The sequence below is a fragment of the Ursus americanus genome, chromosome 13, assembly GCF_024610735.1.
Source record: "Ursus americanus isolate L20-20 chromosome 13, mUrsAme1.1.p, whole genome shotgun sequence".
Classification (NCBI taxonomy): Eukaryota; Metazoa; Chordata; class Mammalia; order Carnivora; family Ursidae; genus Ursus; species Ursus americanus.
Genome location: NC_142139.1, coordinates 42,931,721 through 42,951,683, shown reverse-complemented (window position 1 = coordinate 42,951,683; position 19,963 = coordinate 42,931,721). Strand labels below are relative to the sequence as shown.

General features: G+C 34.8%; 1 protein-coding gene across 2 annotated transcripts in view; it reads right to left on the bottom strand.

The window, feature by feature from the left end:
* Positions 1 to 15,103, bottom strand: part of RBM46 (RNA binding motif protein 46) — a 35,113-nt gene extending 20,010 nt beyond the window's left edge. For both annotated transcript variants that reach the window (XM_045798628.2, XM_087866354.1), the window contains exons 1-3: positions 14,953 to 15,103; positions 10,781 to 11,248; positions 9,254 to 10,036 (exon numbers count right to left, since the gene is read on the bottom strand). In XM_045798628.2, coding sequence (XP_045654584.1) covers positions 9,254 to 10,036; positions 10,781 to 11,248; positions 14,953 to 15,103 — 1,402 coding nt within the window. The remainder of the gene's footprint in view (positions 1 to 9,253; positions 10,037 to 10,780; positions 11,249 to 14,952) is intronic.
* Between the last annotated feature and the right edge of the window lie 4,860 nt (positions 15,104 to 19,963).

Sequence of the window (19,963 nt, the reverse complement as noted above, 5' to 3'; positions counted from 1 at the left end):
ATTTAAAATGTGAATCCTGGGGTGCCTGTGTGGCTCAGCTGGTTTAGCATCTGACTCTTGAATTCAGCTCAGGTCAGGATCTCAGGATCTCAGGGTCCTGGGATCAAGCCCCAAGTCAGGCTCCCCGCTCAGTGGTGAGTCAGCTTGAGATTCTCTCCTCTCCCTCTGCCCCTCCCCAGTTCCTGTGTACTCTCTCCCTCTCTAAAATAAATAAATCTTTAAAATTTGAATCCTTTTGTATTTTATACATTTTTAATAATCCATTTCACATCTTTCAAAGAGTGAAGTAAGGATTAAAGTGAATAGCCCATCCATTATCAGCAAAAAAAAAAGAGAAAAGATAGAGGGAAGATGAATATTCTACTTAAGTCAGTGCACTCCAGCAATATGAGATAATGCCATCCTCCCCTATAGGAAACTGAGCTGAGGAGAAGTTTCCAACTTTTCCTAAGTTGGGTTTTATAACAGGGCTTTAGAATGTATGTAAATTCCCTGAACTGACAAACCATACGTGTAAACAGCATCCTGGGATAAATAAATATAATTAAATAAATAAGCCAATTATACTTGGATTATTAAGTTTTGGTTTATTCATTCCTCATATCTAAATATAAATATTTGGGAGCTGACGATGGAATTTTTCTTGTCATAGAAAAAACTCTTAATATAGCATATCAGATTAAAGGAAATGAAAATAAAAATTACCTAAAAATTCATTTAAAATCTTAAAGCAATGGAATCATTCCCTTAGTTACCAATTCAAATGAAAGAGTGCCTGACATCACCAATCTACTTTCTGAAGCCTTAGAGGATTGATGAAAAAGCTTGTCCATCTCCCTCCCCAAGTCACATTCACTAATGTCACAACTCCTTGTTTGCACATGAACTACAATAAATACAAATAAATAAGTAAAAATAAAGTACAAAAGTTTTTAAAAACCAAGAGAAGTGAAGTTTTTAAAAAATACTGGTACATAAATAAAAGTAGATGACTGCAAAAAGAACAGAAAAATCACAGATATCCTAGATGCACCGCAATACAAAAAGTTAAAAAATCTTAAGTCTAGGGATGCCTGGGTGGCTCAGTTGGTTGGTGTCTGCCTTTGGCTCGGGTCATGATCCCAGGGTCCTGGGATGGAGTTCCACATCAGGCTCCCTGCTCAGCCGGGAGCCTGCTTCTCCCTCTGCCTGCTGCTCCCCTTGCTTGTATGCTCTCTCTCTCTCTGACAAATAAAATCTTAAAAAAAAAAAAATCTTAATTCTACTATTAAGTAAATCATAGGAAAAAAATTTAAGAAATGAAAAAGGAAAAACAATTATGACTATTTCGTCATATTTGTAAATCCCCCTCAAAAGCTAGGAGAGTGCTTTCACGGAGCAAGTAATCCTATTTTTGCTTAGTATCTCCTTCTTAAGAGAAAAGGAATAGCTTTCCAATGCTCTAGTACCACCTCTATTTCTGTACTTGATAAAGCTAAATTTCATACCAAGGAATCCCTAAGGGATTCTTAATCATTCAAGGAAACTTGATTTGTGAGATCTCAAGGAAACATGGAGACATAATACACACAGGTAAGAATCATTTAAATTAATAAACATGTCCCTGCTTAAATTATTTTTTTACTCTTGGTAAAAATTATTAACTTCATAGTGCAGAATATAACTTTAAGCCTTTTTTCCAAAGATTCATAATGGCTCACTTGGAATCTTATAAATTCTGTGCCCAAAATAATCTATAATTTTCATAAATTCATAACTACTGATATGGTCATTCTTGAACCAAAAATTAACACAGCAATGGAAGAAAAAAAAAAAAGCCACACACATATATGGCACATAAGCTGCAAACTGATTTGTTTATGTCATAATCTGGCCAGTAAACAAGCAGACTGGAACGTGTATTGCTGAAACAAAGGTAACAAGAAAAAATATTAAGTTAATGGGCTTGCACTGCAGTCTTACAAAAATCTACCCACAAAACAGGATTAAAAAAAAAAGTTAAAAAAGTAAAGTATTTCTAGTAATAATATCCTTTCTAGAAAATATAATGAAAGAAAATCAAAATGTGCAAGAGAAAAAGTGAAGGTCAACATAGATATTTACTGTATAAGGAAGCTGCAATTGCACATCCTAGTTTTTTTTAATTAATTTATTTATTCAAATGCAAATCCCTGGAGTTAATCTGTGTATAAAAATCAAGCTACGCTGTTTAAACACAAAACAAAAGAGACATTTCACAGTGCACTCACCAAATTATCAGGCAATACAATTACAACTGATTGTTTTCTAATGATTGCATTCCTATATATTTTAACCTACATACAGGTCATTTTTATAGTTCAAATGTCACTTACTATGAGATAAATAATGGCTCACATGTAACTAGCATATCTTTAGGCAAATACTACAGATTTAAGAAGCAAGGAAATCTGAGTACTTATTAATACTCTGGTGATTTAAAATTTCTAATTAGATTGGGGGAATAAAGTTTTATCTTGCTTTCTTTTGTTTTGAACCCCCAGAAGTAAAAGCACCATTCTTGGAGGTAGTGCACTACCATGTCTTACATAGAGGATGTATACTCTAGAACAGAGGATCAATTGCTGTAGAGTAGATGATATATCTGAAATTAACTAATAAAAGTTATTTAATCTAACCAAAAGGCTTGGAAGCAACTGACACTGAATAATTTTAAGGTAGTTAAAAGCACAGATGATTACTTGAATAAAATCATCATAGTAAAACCATTTTTAAAACAATAAAAATAAAACAGTAAAACCAATGTTTTTGAAAACATTTTGTCTCCCTTCACTACTAGTCCACTCACCAAATTATATTGCTATAGCCTAAACACTTATTGTCTACTAAATTTTAAACAGAAAACAGAAATTAGGGCATGACAGGCAGAAGACTAATGAAGCTTTTCACACAGATTTTGCTGATTCTACCCGTCCCCCCAAAAAAAGTAAGCCATAAAGGAGAGAAATATCAATATAATACTGAAATTCCTTTCAAAGCCATGCTAAAAAATATCTTTAGGGGACATCATGTGGCAAAATTATAAACTGCTGCTGAAATCTAAGAATGGAATATACATGCAAAATTTATTGTGGCATTTGAAAGAAGAGGGGAAAATTTACAAACCATTATTTTTTTAAATATTAAATGACAAAATCAGATATTAAATTTAAAAATAAAGCAGTAGCTACTGTTAAAATGTGTATTAGAATAAGTATTTTAGGAATGTATTAATCAAAGATACAAGAAAAAAGGATCAAACATGATTAAATAAATATATAAAGCAAATAAAATCACAGAACACATTAGCCAGTTAATAACATAACTACGGAACAAATACTGGTCACATGATATGTTTTAATACACATCATTATTTTCTTAGATTCTCTGTTACAAAAGAAAACAAATGTCCAAACTTTTAAGTAATTAGGTTGTTTTATAAAATCTTAGTTTTGATTATATTTAACTGAAAAAATTCAGGGAAGGAAATAACCAAAAAGCAATTATTTGTCATCATGCAAGTAAAATAGGAGACTCTTTCATTTTTTTTTTCCAGTTGTTCTGCTGTGAAGTAGATAAAAGCTTTCAGTTATATAAAGGAAGGGATATTAAACTGATAGTTAATTCTTACAAAAACAGCTCTTGGTTTTAAACTATTTGAATTCAAATATATATTTTGGTATATGTAAAAAGAATTAATTCAAGTATTATTTTTGGTTCTTCATAAGATTTTTGACTGTATTTTAAACAAAACCATAAATTGGGGGGATAAAGGAATCCTTAAAGCTCACCAGGTAAAAACCCTGATATTTTAGAGACGAAGGCTTTGAGATGCACAGAGGGAATGATTCATTTGCCATCCAAGGTCACGGTTTGTTGGTGGTTGAGGCTACAGGTTCTTATATTTTTACTCAATACTCTGTGTTATTAAATAAGCTGATTCTTCACATTACTAACTCCATGATAATTATGGTTCATTAATACAAAAGTGTTAATACAATAAGAATTATGAATAAACCCGATGATGATATTGTAGGAAAAAATAGTATGTGCTTCAAGAGGAACAAAAATTCATTTTCATAAGCACTAGGCCCCTAGCGGGTCAAAGACACATAGTTGAGTTAATGGAATTTTCATCTCACCATTTGGTCATATGAAAACAAATTAATGTACAAATGTTAATGCTATTCATACTTATTTAAATTTTAAAGCAAATTCAGCAAATTATTTTTCTTTAAAATATCAATTTGAAATAGTATCATCAAAGTTAGGTCTGTAATTAAAACTGGAAAAATAACTTTCTAAAAGCATTATTTTTCTTTTAATTATTTATAATAAATTTCGTTATGATACAACCATTATAAATATTTAGCTTGTCTCCCAAAATTATTTCCTAAATTAAAAAAAAAAAACAGATAGTTTGTTTCAAAGCAATTTGTCAGCAAATTTTTTTAATAGAAATTTCATTTTTGCATTTCTGCCCATCAATCTGGAAATAATGATAACTCATAAGGAAAAAAGCACCAATTATTTTTCAGATTAAAACTTCTTAGAAGTTTTACTTTCATCCCATTGTATCTTCTATTTTATAACTTTCAACCAAATTACAAGTGCTAGCAAAAATCAAAACCTAAGTTTAATGATATTAAAGGGATAGCAAAGATAATGGCTATCATGCTTGGAATATATATGTAAATATTTTACCACTCTATGACCAGAAAATATTAAAAATTATAATGAGCATGTCATTATAAAGTCAAATATGAGAAGCAATATGCAAGTCAGCCACAAAATGAATACTGAAAATAGAAAGGAAGGAGATATTAAAAAGCTGACCATAAAATGATATATAAAATAGTCCATACAAATTAGGGTGGATTCATCCAGAAAAAAATTACTTGCTCAGAAGAAAAGCTACTAAAGCCAACATAGTTGTACTAAAAAAACAAAAACAAAAACAAAAAAACTTGCAAAGTTTTAAAAAGTAAGACTGATGAAATTTCAATTAACTAAAGTCCACATCTTCTCAAATTCTAATCCTTAAAATCTGACTGACATCACCAAAGCAAACACTATACACAACTGTTTGCCATTAACCCCCCACCATGCTATTTTTCTAGCAGGTATTCGCTCACATTGTGCCCCTCTGCCCATAAACTCTCCTCAAGATTTACAACTCTAATCAAGTGGGAGGTGTGCCCTTCCTACCTACTTTCAAAACTTCTGCAGAGTTTGTCTCTGCCTTCTGCAGTAGATCATGACTCCTTAAGACCAAAAACAATGTTTTATTTATATTTAGCTCCTGACTGCTACAAAAGTACACTTAGCACATGAGAGGCACTCAAGAAAATTTGTTCTTTAAGAAATTTTATCAGTCATAACCAAAACAACAGTCTACAAGTCAGATGAAATTAAACCAATGGCACAAGTTGGTCTGTGACAGAGATTCTTTACTCCTGTTTGAAAGCTTTGTGTGGTTCATACAAGTAAAACACTGCCACTTGTGTCAGTATTACACAAGTATTCTTATTATAAATAAGAAAAGAAATGCCTTGCCTTCAATTAGTTATTAATAAATTGTATAACAAGGTGAATTGCCAATATACACTTGAGGCTACCTCCCTCCTTCTAGTAAGTATTCTCCAGGATTACTTTCTTCAAAACTATAACTCTCCAGGACCTTCCTTTATTTCCTTAATTTTGCTTATCCCACTCCTATGTGGTGAAGAATCCTCCAGGGGAAAGCAGTGGAAAACTGGAAGGCCCATATTCAAAACAGAGGCAAAGTTTTAGGAAAAGCAAGATTATTCACAATGGTAGTCTGATCCATTATTAAACAGATACAAAATTATGAAATAGAAAATGCTTATATAAAAAGATATGACACTGAATGACCCATGATATCGCCATACATCAAACACTTGGCACAGAACCTATCTATCTCTTAGCCCACAGGTATGTATTCTATGTATTAAACCTACTGAGTATCCCACATACTATAGGTTCCTAAATATAAAGAGGTGACAATTTCTTATCCCACTGGTTGGGAAATCAGTTTAAAATGAGATTAGAGAGATCATTCTCTGACACTATAAAGATGAAGATAGTCTCCAATTTTGAAGTAAAAAAAAAAAAAAAAAAAAAAAAGAGGGTTCAATTTTGGCATTACTCCCAGCTTTTAGCTTCTTCTATTAGGGGTATTTTGCTTAAAAGAGAGTACACTTTAAATGGGACCAAAAAACCCAAATTTTTTAAAAAATTGATTGTAAAGTACTACCCACCAAGAACTTTTGGGGTTCTGCTAAGAGCATTAAATGGTCACTAGAAGTAAATTCTCTGATCTCTAGTACTCGTTTAGGTACCTATTATCCCTTCAAGAAAACGATTTTCCTCGTAACACCAATGATGATCATTTAACTAAAGTCTAACTTTTTCTCTTTTATTTTTCAAACTTGAAAAATGGGCATGGTAATACCAAAACAATGTGGATATTAAAAGTACATTCTTAAAGGACTCTGAAATAAAAAGGTAAATGACTATATCACATATAATAGTCAAAGATCATCAAGGTAAGACTGGATAATAATGCTTAAAATAGCATCAAACTGAAAGGGTTAACAGAAGCGTATCAAAACAAACTAAAAAAAAGAAAAAAAATTACTACTCCCAAAGAAAACCTCCTAAAATAGGAAATTCACTATCTAGAGAAATTCTTTAAGAAATTCTTTAAGAAAACAGAGCCAAAAATGATTTAATACTTAATGAACTCTATTTGAGACTCCAGGAACCAATAACAACCTCTCAAGATCTCAGAAAAATCCAGTGCTTGAAACATGTAAATATTTAGCTGCATAGGAAGAACACACCACCCTTTCCCCTCTAAGAACACACCACTACCACCAACTGATCTTAACCCTTAACCACCCAATAAAACTTTGCAACCTTTAGATCTGCACCTAAAAAGGCATCAACTGTTTAAAGCCCAGAGACTCCAACACTAACAGAAGTAGAAAGCGAACCAGAATACTGCCAACAACAATATTCAATCTATATATATCTTAATCTCCCATATAGCAACAGGTAACCTCCCGGCTGTCTATACTTCCTGCCCTACTTTAATAACCTCCAAAGGTCAGGCATTTGTTTTCTAATCAAAGATTTCTAGACCCCTGATTTCTGATTCTTACACTTTCCTAAATTCTATCCCTCCTTATCCTCAGCTGCCTCTACTCAACCTTCACTCACATTTCTGGTCAACTGCAATAAGGATTTTTATGTTACTTCCTATAGATAAGGCCACAAGCCTTGTGTAGTACATCCAAACAAGCCCTAGTGTTTAAAATTAAAATTAAAATTTCTGGCTTATATTTGCATCTTGGGTCTTCTCTCTGATGGTAATTAGAAACTGAGAAAATATATGAAACACAAATTGTCCATTTTTTAATTATAAGTAGCTTTTATGTAAGATTGATAAAATCTGAAACAGATGAGTAAAGCAAACTGTGCCTTCTAAGTATTTCATATATTGAAGCTAATTACATCCCTAAAAACAAAATCAAGTTGGGACCAGTATACATGAACAGGGGTTCTCTTTGGGAACTATAAGGTCAATACAAATTAACTATGGTCCTAGGACTCAAGTAAAAACCATCTTAATAATGGAATTAAAAGCTGATGAAAAACTCCCAGTTTCATATAACATTTGATCTTCTTTATGGGATAACCAGATGGGCAAATCATGTCTAAATAGAAAATCTGACATATACTAAGACTATATTTTAAGAATACTGAAAATTTAAGCTAAGTTAAATTTGTAAGGAACATGAGTAGGGACAGAAATATGTTTCAGCATTACCACGTTAGATCAGATACAAGTATCCTGAGAAAATCTTGCTCAGCAACTAATTACCTATATTCCACTCCAAAAAAATAATTTGATCCATTTTTTCTAAGAACCCTAATTTGAATTATTTGCTGCCCACATAATTTTACCTTTAACTTAAATTGTCTTTATTAAAAGAAAAAATGGAAGGCTTCTATTTTGTGCATTAATGAAAATCATACTTAAGAATTTATTAATTTGAACAACTGTAAAATTCCCAAATGTTTCCAACTAACAATCGAGGACACTACCAAAAAGTTTCTTTGAAAGAAACCCTACCTTCAGCCCTAAAATTCTGATAATCAGAATCTCCTAAAAATATGCATACCGTGGGAGTGGTTATGATGGATAAGCACTGTGTAAAATACATCTATACAATGTATAAAATTCCCTCTCCCCTTGACAATGGTTTTCCTCTTAGACTGCCTTCTCTTTAACAAATTTGAGAGTATCAATTTTAAATAGACATAAGCTTCAGTAGTGTGGTTCTCCAACCATATAACAAATCAATTTTAAGCTAAGAGTTTGACAATTATATAATCAACAAACAATTATAATCCTTCTTGGGGACTCTTCCCTTTTATTGCTATTTTCAAGAAACCACTATTCTTCTAATAAATATTATTTGGGGCACAAAATAATCACCAACTGCAATCTAGAGCTGTGTCAAAAAACAGAAAAAGTGATGGTTGGGGGGAGGCTAACATAACAATGAAAAACAGAAGAAAATACCAGAGTGATATTGCATCTCTTCCTTCACAATGCAAAATATTTTGTTACCAAAGCCTTTTTAACTATCTCTCAAAGGCATTAGGGAAACTTACTTTTTTAAAACCTTGAAATTAAAGAAGATAATGGTCTTAGACATCTCTTAGTGATGCTTTTTGTCTTTCATGAGTAATGACAAATTTCCAGATTGGTGAGCAGAAGGCTGTGTCTACACATAACCCATCTGAAGTACTTCTGATTTTACCAACTCCCTACTGCTGCCCCCCAAAATGATTCCTGTGTAGACTTCACCAAAGATGTGGGGACACTCTTACGAATTGGTTTAAGTAACATCCTATAACTTATATAGAAATTATCAAATAAGGATTAGTGATTACAAAAACAATAAATTCATGAAATAAGATCATGAACTCTGTAAATCAAAACCAAATTTTACCCTAAGTAATGTTTAAAAGGCTAAATATAGAAAGATTATAAAGGAGAAAAGTCTCAAAAAATATACCATGAATTCATAAAATTGAGGTAAAATTTATGTTAAATACCACGAATTCAAAATAATTTATAATAATAGTGTTTCCTAGTTTCATATTCTACAATAATTATTTGAAGTATTTTTAAACTTACCCAAATGAAGTAATGTAAACTGGGCTGCCAGTTCCTTCGCATCTTCTAACGTAGTACAGAGTTTGTCTGGCATAAAGTAACTCTGCGATCCATTTGCAATAGCAGGAATAACAATTTTATACACCAAGAGTACTTTCCCATCTTGACTTGTTGTTGAATATAAATAATATTCTGGTGGTGCCCAATTATTTTTGTTGCAGTAATAATCCAAATGCATTACTGCAGAATTGAAATGATTAGATTTTAAAGAATACATACTAATTGGAGTAAGCTTTGTTCCAGGAAAAAATGGATAAGTGCATCTTTCAATTTCAGGGGGGCTTGGGCTATGCTGACCATTGAGACGAGCTGGAAGAGTTGGTGGTTTGCCTAGAGTTTTTGGGTGGCTCTCTTCTTTGTTAGCAAATACAATCAGGTTTTCAGAATTAGGGCTAATCTGACCATTAAGATGCTGCCTCCAAGTGTTTTCTTTATTTACTGGTTTTGCCAGTGTTACCTCAATACTTGCTCCATCAATGCATTTTCCATTCATAACAGACATCGCAGCCACTGCATCTTCTCGGTTGAAAAAGTGAACAAAAGCATAATCTCTAAGTTTCTTTACTCGTTCAACTGCACCAGGTTTGAATTTGTTGAATTCTGCTTTAATAGTTTCCTCTGTAGTTGAGATCATTAAATTTCTTACATAGAGAACTTTAACTCTCTGCATGGTTTCCTCATCAACCTCTTTCTCTGGGTCAGCCCAATCTACCTGAATGGTATGGCCCCATAGTTGGAATGTACCTGTAAAAAAATAAATTAACCTGAAGACAATTAAATCAACTAAAAGTCAAAAACTATTAATAAAACTTTCTCCATAAAAGCAGGAACTCAAATACCTACCAGTATAGTATATTTGGTTAAAACATTAGTTTCTCACATGAAAATGTCCATGAGAGTTTTTACTAGGGCAAACCCAGCCAGAACTTATGGTGGAATTCATTTCAAGAGTCAACAGAACAAATACATTTCAAAAATAGACGTTTATCAGGGAGGCTGGGAGGCTCAGTTTGTTAAGCATCTGCCTTTGGCTCAGGTCATGACCTCAGGGTCCTGGGATGGAGCCCTGCATTGGGCTCCCTACTTGGTTGGGAGCTTGCTTCTCCTTCTCCCTCTGCCACTCTCCCTCCCTCTCCCCCTGCTCATGCTGTCTGTCTCTCTCTCTCTCTCTGGAATGGGTTAGATCTTAAAAAAAAAAAAAAAAAATTAGAAGAATTATCTACTGTCTTTTGGATTTTTATCAAACAACAATTAACACAATAAAAGCATATATATTCAGTAAAAATTAGTATATTACAGATAATGACTCATTTTATAGGAACAACTTCTTATCTTTTTAGAACCCTTTATTTTACTTCCTTACTCAAAAAATCTCTATACCTAAGGGCATTACATATTTTCAAAATATTGATCTATGAGGTGCTATCATTTTTACATATTTAAAATAAGGTTAATATGAAAAAATAAACTCTAAAAGGTTAAGTTTACCTGGAATTAGTTTTCTCCTAGCCATAGCAGCAGCTCTGTGAGATTCATATTCAACAAATGCAAAACCACGATTTTTGGTCTTATCAGTTGCACTTGGATAAACAATGACATCTACAACTCCTTCTGTAACTTTCTTCATTTCATCCAAAATTTCTTCTTTCTTCTTTTCCTTAGGAATAGCTCCAATAAATAATCTGCAGTTATCCAAGCTTACACACACACCAATAAACTTCCCTGGTCGAATCTCATAATTATTAAGAATTCTGATGGCTAATTGGGCCTCTTCTTTTGTAGTGTACATCACAAAAGCATACCCTCGATTTTCACCACTAAATTCCATCATAAGTCGAAATTCATATATCTTTCCAGCTCTTTCAAATACAGGAACTAACTCATCTTCATACATGTCACGAGGTATTTTTCCTACAAAAACCTCACAGCCTCTAGGAGGAGGTGGACCTTCCCAACCTGAAAGACAAAAATAAACAAATTCTAGTAAGATATTTATATGCACTATTCAACGATTCATTCATTCCACAAATTTACTGTGCCTTCTATGTGCTGTGCACTATTCTAGATGCTGAGGACACAACAGTGAACAAAATAGAAGACCCTTTCCTCATAAGGCTTATATTCAATAGAGAAAAGAGACAATGATAAGTGCTATGAAGAAAAAGCCACAGAAGAGTTGATATTCTCAGTAGTCAGTTAAACCTCTGAGCATATGAGGTTTAAGCAGAGACATGAAAAAAATGAGGGAATAAATCTTCAAAATATATCATTAAGAAAGAGCAAGAGTTTTATATGTTAGTACACATACAGCACACAGGCCTATACAGCTAATGCATACTTGAGGTAGTATTAAAGTGGTAGTCAGTGCCACCATCCATGTGGCTAGAGGCCAAGATTTTATTTTAAGTCTAATAGAAAGCTAACTGGAGGATTCTGAGCAAATAAATTACACTGGCTACTAGTAGAAAGGCAAAACATCATATTTATATAGCTGTTTCCATCTGGTTTGCCTTCTAATATAAATACCACTCCTCTACTCACTGCTCTTCCAAAATCCTCCAAAAAACGACCTCTCCTTTAATAGCTAAAGTACTCTTTTCCACAGTGACTCAACCCTGACTTCTTTATAAACCCAACTAGAAAACCTGAAAGACTTCACCAAAACTTGCTAGAACGGATACACAAATTCAACAAATTCACAAGTACAAAATCAATGTACAGAAATCTGTTGCATTTCTTCTATACACCGATAAGGAAGAAGCAAAAAGAGAAATCAAGGAATTGATCCCATTGACAACTGTACCAAAAACTGTAAGATAACTAGGAATAAACATAACCAAAGAGGTAAAAGATCTATACTCTGAAATCTATAGAATGCTCATGAAAGAAAATGAGGAGGACAGAAAGAAATGGAGAAACATTCTATGCTCATGGATTGGAAGAATAGATAATGTTAAAATGTCTATACTACCTGAAGCAGTCTACACTTTTAATGCAATCCCTATCAAAATACCACCAACATTTTTCTTTTTTTAAAAAAAGATTTTATTTATTTATTTGAGAGAGGAAGAGAGCAAGCATGAGAGGGGGAAGGGTCAGAGGGAGAAGGAGACTCCCCACTGAGCAGGGAGACTGACATGGGGCTCGATCCTGGGACTCTGGGATCACGACCAGAGCCGAAGGCAGACACTTAACCAACTGAGTGACTAAGGCACCCCATCCACCAGCATTTTTCAATGAACAAACAATCCTCAAATTTGTATGGAACCACAAAAGACCCCAAATAGCCAAAGCAATCTTGAAAAAGAAAAACAAATCTGGAGGTATCACAATTCTGGACTTTGAGCTATATTACAAAGCTGTAATCATCAAGACAGTATGGTACTGGCACAACAATGAACACATAGATCAATGGAACAGAGCAGAAAACCCAGAAACAGACCCACAACTATATGGTCAACTAATCTTTGACAAAGCAGGAAAGAACATCCAATGGAAAAAAAGACAGTCTCTTCAATAAATGGTGTTGGAAAAACTGGACAACAACATTCAGAAGAATGAAACTGGACCACTTTCTTATATCACACACAAAAATAAATTTAAAATGTATGAAAGACCTAAGTATGAGACAGGAAAACATCAAAATCCTAGAAGTGAACACAGGTAGCAATCTCTTTGACCTCAACCATAGCAACTTCTTTTTTTTAAGATTTTATTTATTTGTTTAGAGTGAGAGGAAGAAAGAATCTCAAGCAGACTCCGCACTGAGCATGGAGCCCAATGTGGGGCTAGATCTCATGACTCTGAGATCATGACCTGAGCTGAAATCAAGAGTCAGATGTCTAACCAACTGAGCAACTCAAGCACCCCAGTCATAGCAACTTCTTCCTAGACACATCTCCAGAGGCAAGGAAAACAAAAGCAAAAATGAACTATTGGGACTTCATCAAGATAAAAAGCTTCTGCACAGTGAAGGAAACAATCAACAAAACTGAAGTCAGACTACAGGATGAGAGAAGATTTTTAAATGATATATCTAATAAAGGGTTAATATCCAAAATCTATAAAAAACTTAACTAAACTCAACACCCAAAATAAACACATAATCCAGTTAAGAAATGGGCAGAAGGGGCACCTGGGTGGCGCAGTCGTTAAGCGTCTGCCTTTGGCTCAGGGCGTGATCCCAGCGTTCTGGGATCAAGCCCCACATCAGGCTCCTCCGCTGGGAGCCTGCTTCTTCCTTGCACACTCCCCCTGCTTGTGTTCCCTCTCTCACTGGCTGTCTCTCTCTGTCAAATAAATAAATAAAATCTTAAAAAAAAAAAAGAAATGGGCAGAAGACATGAATAGACATTTTTCCAAAGCAGACATCCAGGTGGCTAACAGACATGAATAGCTGCTCAACATCACTAATTATCAGGAAAATACAAATCAAAACTACAATGAAATGCCACTTCACACCTGTCAGAATGGTTGAAACTAACAACACAAGAAACAACAAATGTTGGTGAAGTTGCCAAGAAAGGGGAACCCTCTTATACTGTTGGTGGGAATGCAAACTGGTACAGCCACTCTGGGAAACAGTTAGGAGGTTTCTCAAAAAGTTAAAAATAGGACTACCGTACGACCCAGCAATCGCACTACTAGGTATTTACTCAAAGGATACAAAAATACTGATTTGAAGGGGCACATCACATACACCCCAATGTTTATAGCAGCATTATCAACAATAGCCAAATTATGGAAAAAGCCCAAACATCCATCAACTGATGAATGAATAAAGAAGATGTGGTGTATATATACGATGGAATAAAAGAATGAAATCTTGCCATTTGTAACAACATGGATGGAGATAGAATGTATTATGCTAAGCAAAATAAGTCTGTCAGAAAAAGACAAATACCATATGATTTCACTTATATGTGGAATTTAAGAAACAAAACAGATGAACATAGGGGAAGGGAATAAAAAGAGAGGGAAACAAACCATAAGAGACTATTAACTACAGAGAATAAACTGAGGGTTGCTGGGGGAGGGGGGGAATAGGACAGGGGAGGGTAAGGGGGGGCTAAAGAGGTGATAGGTATTAAGGACAGCACTTGCTGCGTTGAACATTGGGTATTATATATAAGTGATGAATCACTAAATTCTACTCCTGAAACCAAAATTACACTATACGCTAACTAAAATTTAATTTAAAAATTGGGGGAAAAAAAAACCCACGAAAAAAAAATAAAAAAACAACCCAACTTCCTTCTCAACTATTTCTTAAACCAAGAGCAGAGTAGAAAAAAAGGTAAGGGTCAAACATGCATAACATATATAATCTACCCCTTTTCCCTCACAACAGTAAAAACGATTGCTAAGGTCTTAAAGTAGTTTTAAGGAAAGAACTATTGTTTGGAGGCTTCAGAGGGGAGGCGGGTGGGGGATTGGGATAGTCCGGTGATGGGTATTTAAGGAGGGCACATATTGCATGGAGCACTGGGTATTATACGGAAACAATGCATCATGGAACACAACATCAAAAACTAAGGATGTACTGTATGGTGACTATCATAACATAATAAAAAAAAGAACTATTGTTTGGGATACTTGTAGATATATATACCTAATGTACATTAAAAATTCAATATTTTTGAACATAAATAAATCCACACCTGGAGGAGGACCACCAAATTTCCTTTGTCCATTTTCTTGAACCATGTTGTAACCAGTCTTTTCCATCAAAGCAAGTAATGCTGCTTCATTCTGAGTACCAGTTCTGACTTTACTGCATCCATTTGTTCCATCTATGTTTTCTTCATTCATGGTTGCAGTTCCTAAAACAAAATTCAAAAAAGTTTTTATGACACAAAGCCCCAGAGATCTATGAAGGATTTCTTTGGGTTTCAAGAAACCAAAAACAGTTGTGGCCACTACATTTGGTGACCACTGCAGTCCTGCCCACAAAGTTCTGCTCCACAATGGACACTGGAAACTTCATTTAATGAAGTTCAATTAAGCAGTACCTTTAGAAAGCCTAAGCTACAAGAAAGGGAGGCAAAAGTAAAAAAAACAAAAAATTAAAAAAAAAAAAAGAAAACACAAAGAAGTGAAAAGGAGTTAGCGAAGAAAAAAGCAGATGTAACAAAATAAATATACTGCCATCAATGAATATATGATCACTGCTGATCTACAGAGCACAAGGTTTAAATCGTTTTATCAGATAGGTCAACTGGATTTTACTACGCCTTACACTTTTCAGATAAATGTAGCCTAATGCCAATATGGCTCATGTTGCCAGCAATCTTTAAGAGCTCCACCAGTTATCAGAAATGGAACAGATGCTTGGAGTAAGTGAATAGAACTTCCAACCAGGGGGCGCCTGGGTGGCACAGCGGTTGAGCGTCTGCCTTCGGCTCAGGGCGTGATCCCGGCGTTATGGGATTGAGCCCCACATCAGGCTCCTCCGCTATGAGCCTGCTTCTTCCTCTCCCACTCCCCCTGCTTGTGTTCCCTCTCTCGCTGGCTGTCTCTATCTCTGTCGAATAAATAAATAAAATCTTTAAAAAAAAAAAAAAGAACTTCCAACCAGCCCCTGTTCCTAGAAGAAGCTACTGGAGAAAGCAGGGATCAAAACCACTTCCGCTGAGCAGAAACAGGAACTACTGTGATTTCCAACTCGTAGCAACTTAAGAAAATTACATCACGGGCTCATCAGTGGCACAGTTGGTTAAGCATCTGACTCTTAGTTTCAGCTCCCATCGTGATCTCAGGGTTATGAGTTTGAGCCCTGTGTCCAGCTCCATGCTCAGTGCAAAGTCAGCTTGAGATTCTCTCTCCCTCTTCCCCTGCCCCTCTGGCTCATGTTCTCCTACTCTCTCTCTCAAATAAATAAATCTTTAAAAAAAAAAAAAAAGGAAAATTACATCAATGAGTAAGCAGGAGCTAGGGAGAACCTGAGATCTATGCTGACCACTGTATACAAAAATGTGTTTTTAATTTTTTTAAATGAACTTTATTACCATATCCTTAGGTTGGCGGAAAAATCACATTGATCCTAAAGATTAATACTATGATTTATTCTGTTTCTTAATTTTATGTCTTTCTCATTTGGCGTTATCATGAACAAATACAAAAATTAAAATCCACAGTGGTGCCTGGGTGGCTCAGTCGGTTAAGCATTTGCCTTCAGCTCAGGTCATGATCCCAGGGTCCTGGGATCGAGCCTTGCGTCAAGCTCCCTGCTCAGCAGGAAGTCTGGTTCTCCCTCTCCCTTTGCCTGCTGCTCTCCCTGCTTATGCTCTCTCTGTCAAATAAATAAATAAAATTTTTTTAAAAAAAATTAAAATCCAGGACACTTGGGTAGCTCAGTTGGTTAAGCGTCTGCCTTCAGCTCAGGTCATGATCCCAGAGTCCTGGGATGGAGTCCTACATCGGGCTCCTTGCTCAGCAGGGAGCCTGCTTCTCCCTCTGCCTGCTGCTCCCCCTGCTTGTACTCTCTCTCTCTCTGACAAATAAATAAAATCTTAAAAAAAAAATTCTCTTTAAAAAAATTTAAAATCCACAGTCTGGGAAATGAACTGAGCAAGCCATTTTGACTTTCAACAGAACTTTCCTAATAATAAATGGAAACCAAGTCATTGTAGCACAGCATTTTAAAAAGTATGAAATTTTCAGCCAGAGCACCTCAATTTGACTTAGCTCTGCCACTTTCCAGCTGTGCAAACTTGGTCGGCTTATTGTCTCTTTACTCACTATAAAATGAGAAGACCAATACAAGTTATCGCAAAGCTGCTGTTAGGATTAAATGGGGCAATGATGTAAAAGTCTTGTTAGAATTACCTGAGGCTTAATTAAAGGTTAGTTTTGATAAATACTAGAGGGCAGCACATCTTAATTTTTCATGTACCCACACTGCTTTTGTTTTTGCTTTTTTCAGAACCATCTTGCATTTTCTCAAAGATTGGGGTGTGGGTTTGTGATGTGGCAGACACAAACCTAGTGAAGAGCATTAGCTACAGTGGAGAGACGGTGGGAATGGAGAAGACATCACCAAAGAATCACTCCTTTAGAATAAGTGAAACTGTCACTACAGTTTTACCCACTCATACTTAGCATAGCACAGGCTCTGCTATGAGCTCTGAAGCCAGACCGCCTAGATTCTAATCCTTTTTCACACACTAGCTATAATTTTGAGTAAGTTACTTAGCCCTTCTGTATCCTAATTTCCTCATCTTTAAAGATATGCAGATAATACACTGCCTATCTCATAGCTTTTATATTAAGTGTTGTTAAAAACCTCTAGGAATCATTTTTCAGATGTAAACACAAATACTAATTTTTATGCATATATTGGAACCTTTACAATCATTAAATATCTACAAACACCTATAGCTTAGAATCCAGATATTTATCTTTACGGTAACTGATTTCACAACAGAAGTATGACACTGGATGGAAAGAGGCTAAAAATAACTATCAGAAGAGGTTCAGTTTATTTAGTAGCCTACTGTAAATGCCAGAAAACTCCTACACATTATCTCTAGTCTCTACAACTACTAAAAGGGAGTCTCAACCTTGCTAAAAGAAAACTATTATTTCCACAGATGAAAAACTGAGTCTAAGAAAGACAAATTATCCAAGATCACAGAGCCAGAAAGTAGCACAGACAAAATTCAATCCCAGGTCTGCCTGATCTCAAAAATCCCCTCCTGTCAAGAAAATGCCCTTTTGCCACAACTTTACCTTAAAAGTCCCTCAAAAAAAAAAAAAAAAAAAGTATCCAAATTGACTTTTATGCAAGTGGAATATTCAGAACTTATAAATTAATATACCTAAGTCAGGTGACCTTTACAGTCCCTCTTAGTTTTCTGAGTGATGAATATAGCTATAAACACATTCTTATCACATACATCACACACATACAGTATTTTCACAGTCTTTAAAGCGCTTTGCAAACTATTATATTGTATTCAGTGGAGTAATTCTGAAGAAAACAAGGCAGGAAAGTAGCTTCTAGACCCATATAGTTTCTACTTGCCATCTACTTCATTTTCTTAGATTTAGTAGCCCAGTTTTCTTTATGAAGATAAGATTTATTTATCAAACTGCCTAATGAATGTATTGAAAATGAGATATTTGGGGCACCTGGGTGGCTCAGTCGGTTAAGGGTCTCGATTTTGGCTCAGGTCATGATCTCAGGGTCCTGAGACAGAGCCCCACATAAGGTTCCATGCTCATCAAGGAGTCTGCTTGGGCTTCTCTCTCTCCCTCTGCCCCTCCCCCACCCCTACTAGGGTTCTCTCTTAAAAAAAAAAAAAAGGAAAGAAAATTAGATATTCAATAGGCATCCTAAATTCAACATATCCAAAACTGAGTATCACTGTATCTTCCAAACCTGTTTATGTTCCTTCCTGTTTTACAACTCCATCAATTCATCCATTCAACTAATAAATATACCACAACAAATACACTCCTTTCTCCTCCACACTTTCACAACCAGAAACTCGTGAGCTAATGCAGTATTCTTTTGATTCACAGCTAATCCGTCACAAAGATCTGCATATTTTACCTCTGAATACATCTTGAAATCAATCTCCTCCTTGTCCATCCCCCCAGCCTGTTCTCAATTACTTCTTACTGGAATTAGTACTAGGTTCCTAACTGTTGTTCCAGGTTTTAGTTTTACGCCCTTCAAACAAAATCTCCATGATGCTATCAAGGTGATATAAAATATGTATCTGATCATCTTAAGCTTTGACTACAAATCAAAACTAAAGGGAAAAAATGAGTACTTTTATGGTTTAATCTTAAGATCAAGAAGGCCCTTCTAAAAAATAAACAAAAAAGCCTCAAAGGAAAATATTACTATATTATTTTTACTACATAAATATTAACTATTATTTGGAAGACAAAAAAAACAAAATCAAGTCTGAAAATTATAAACAGGGAAAAATGATCTGCAACACACACATTTAAGGCTAATTTAAAATAAAGAAGAGCAGCATAATTAAGCATAATTAAGAGCAAATTCAAGTACCTAAATAATTGCTTAAATGCAAATCCTGGTTCTCCGCCTTACTAGCTCTGACTTTGGGCTTCAGTTTACTTGTCCCCCAAAAATTGATAATAATAATTTCTACCTCACAGGGTTGTTATCAGGATTAAACATAAAGGGCTTAAAACAGTATTTTGCATATAAACACTATATATGTATTTACTATGTAATTAAGATACATCAGTAAATAAAACTAACTTCTAATAAAGTATTATTGTCTAATAAATTTATAAGTAAAGCACAAACTGCAGACAGGAATTGCAAACTCAGATTCATTCACTTGTTCAACAAATGTCTGTTGAGCACCAACTGTATGTGGGTACTACTCCTTATGTCTGGGATACATCAGTAAATAAAAGACCAAAATTCCTCCCTGGCATAGCTTGTTCGCCAGTGGCAGAAAACAAATGACAATAAAAGTTATAAGGAAGTAAGATATGTTAAAAGGTAGTAGTGTGGGGGAAGGGGAGACAGGGATAGGACACATGGAAGGAACTGACAGAAGACAGAGTATAATTTAAATAGGATAACTACTGCTGACCTCAGTGAGAGGATAACATTAGAGGAAAGAATTAAAAGCCTATCCATGCAACTAATTAGGAAGAGCATTCCACACAAATAGAAAAACG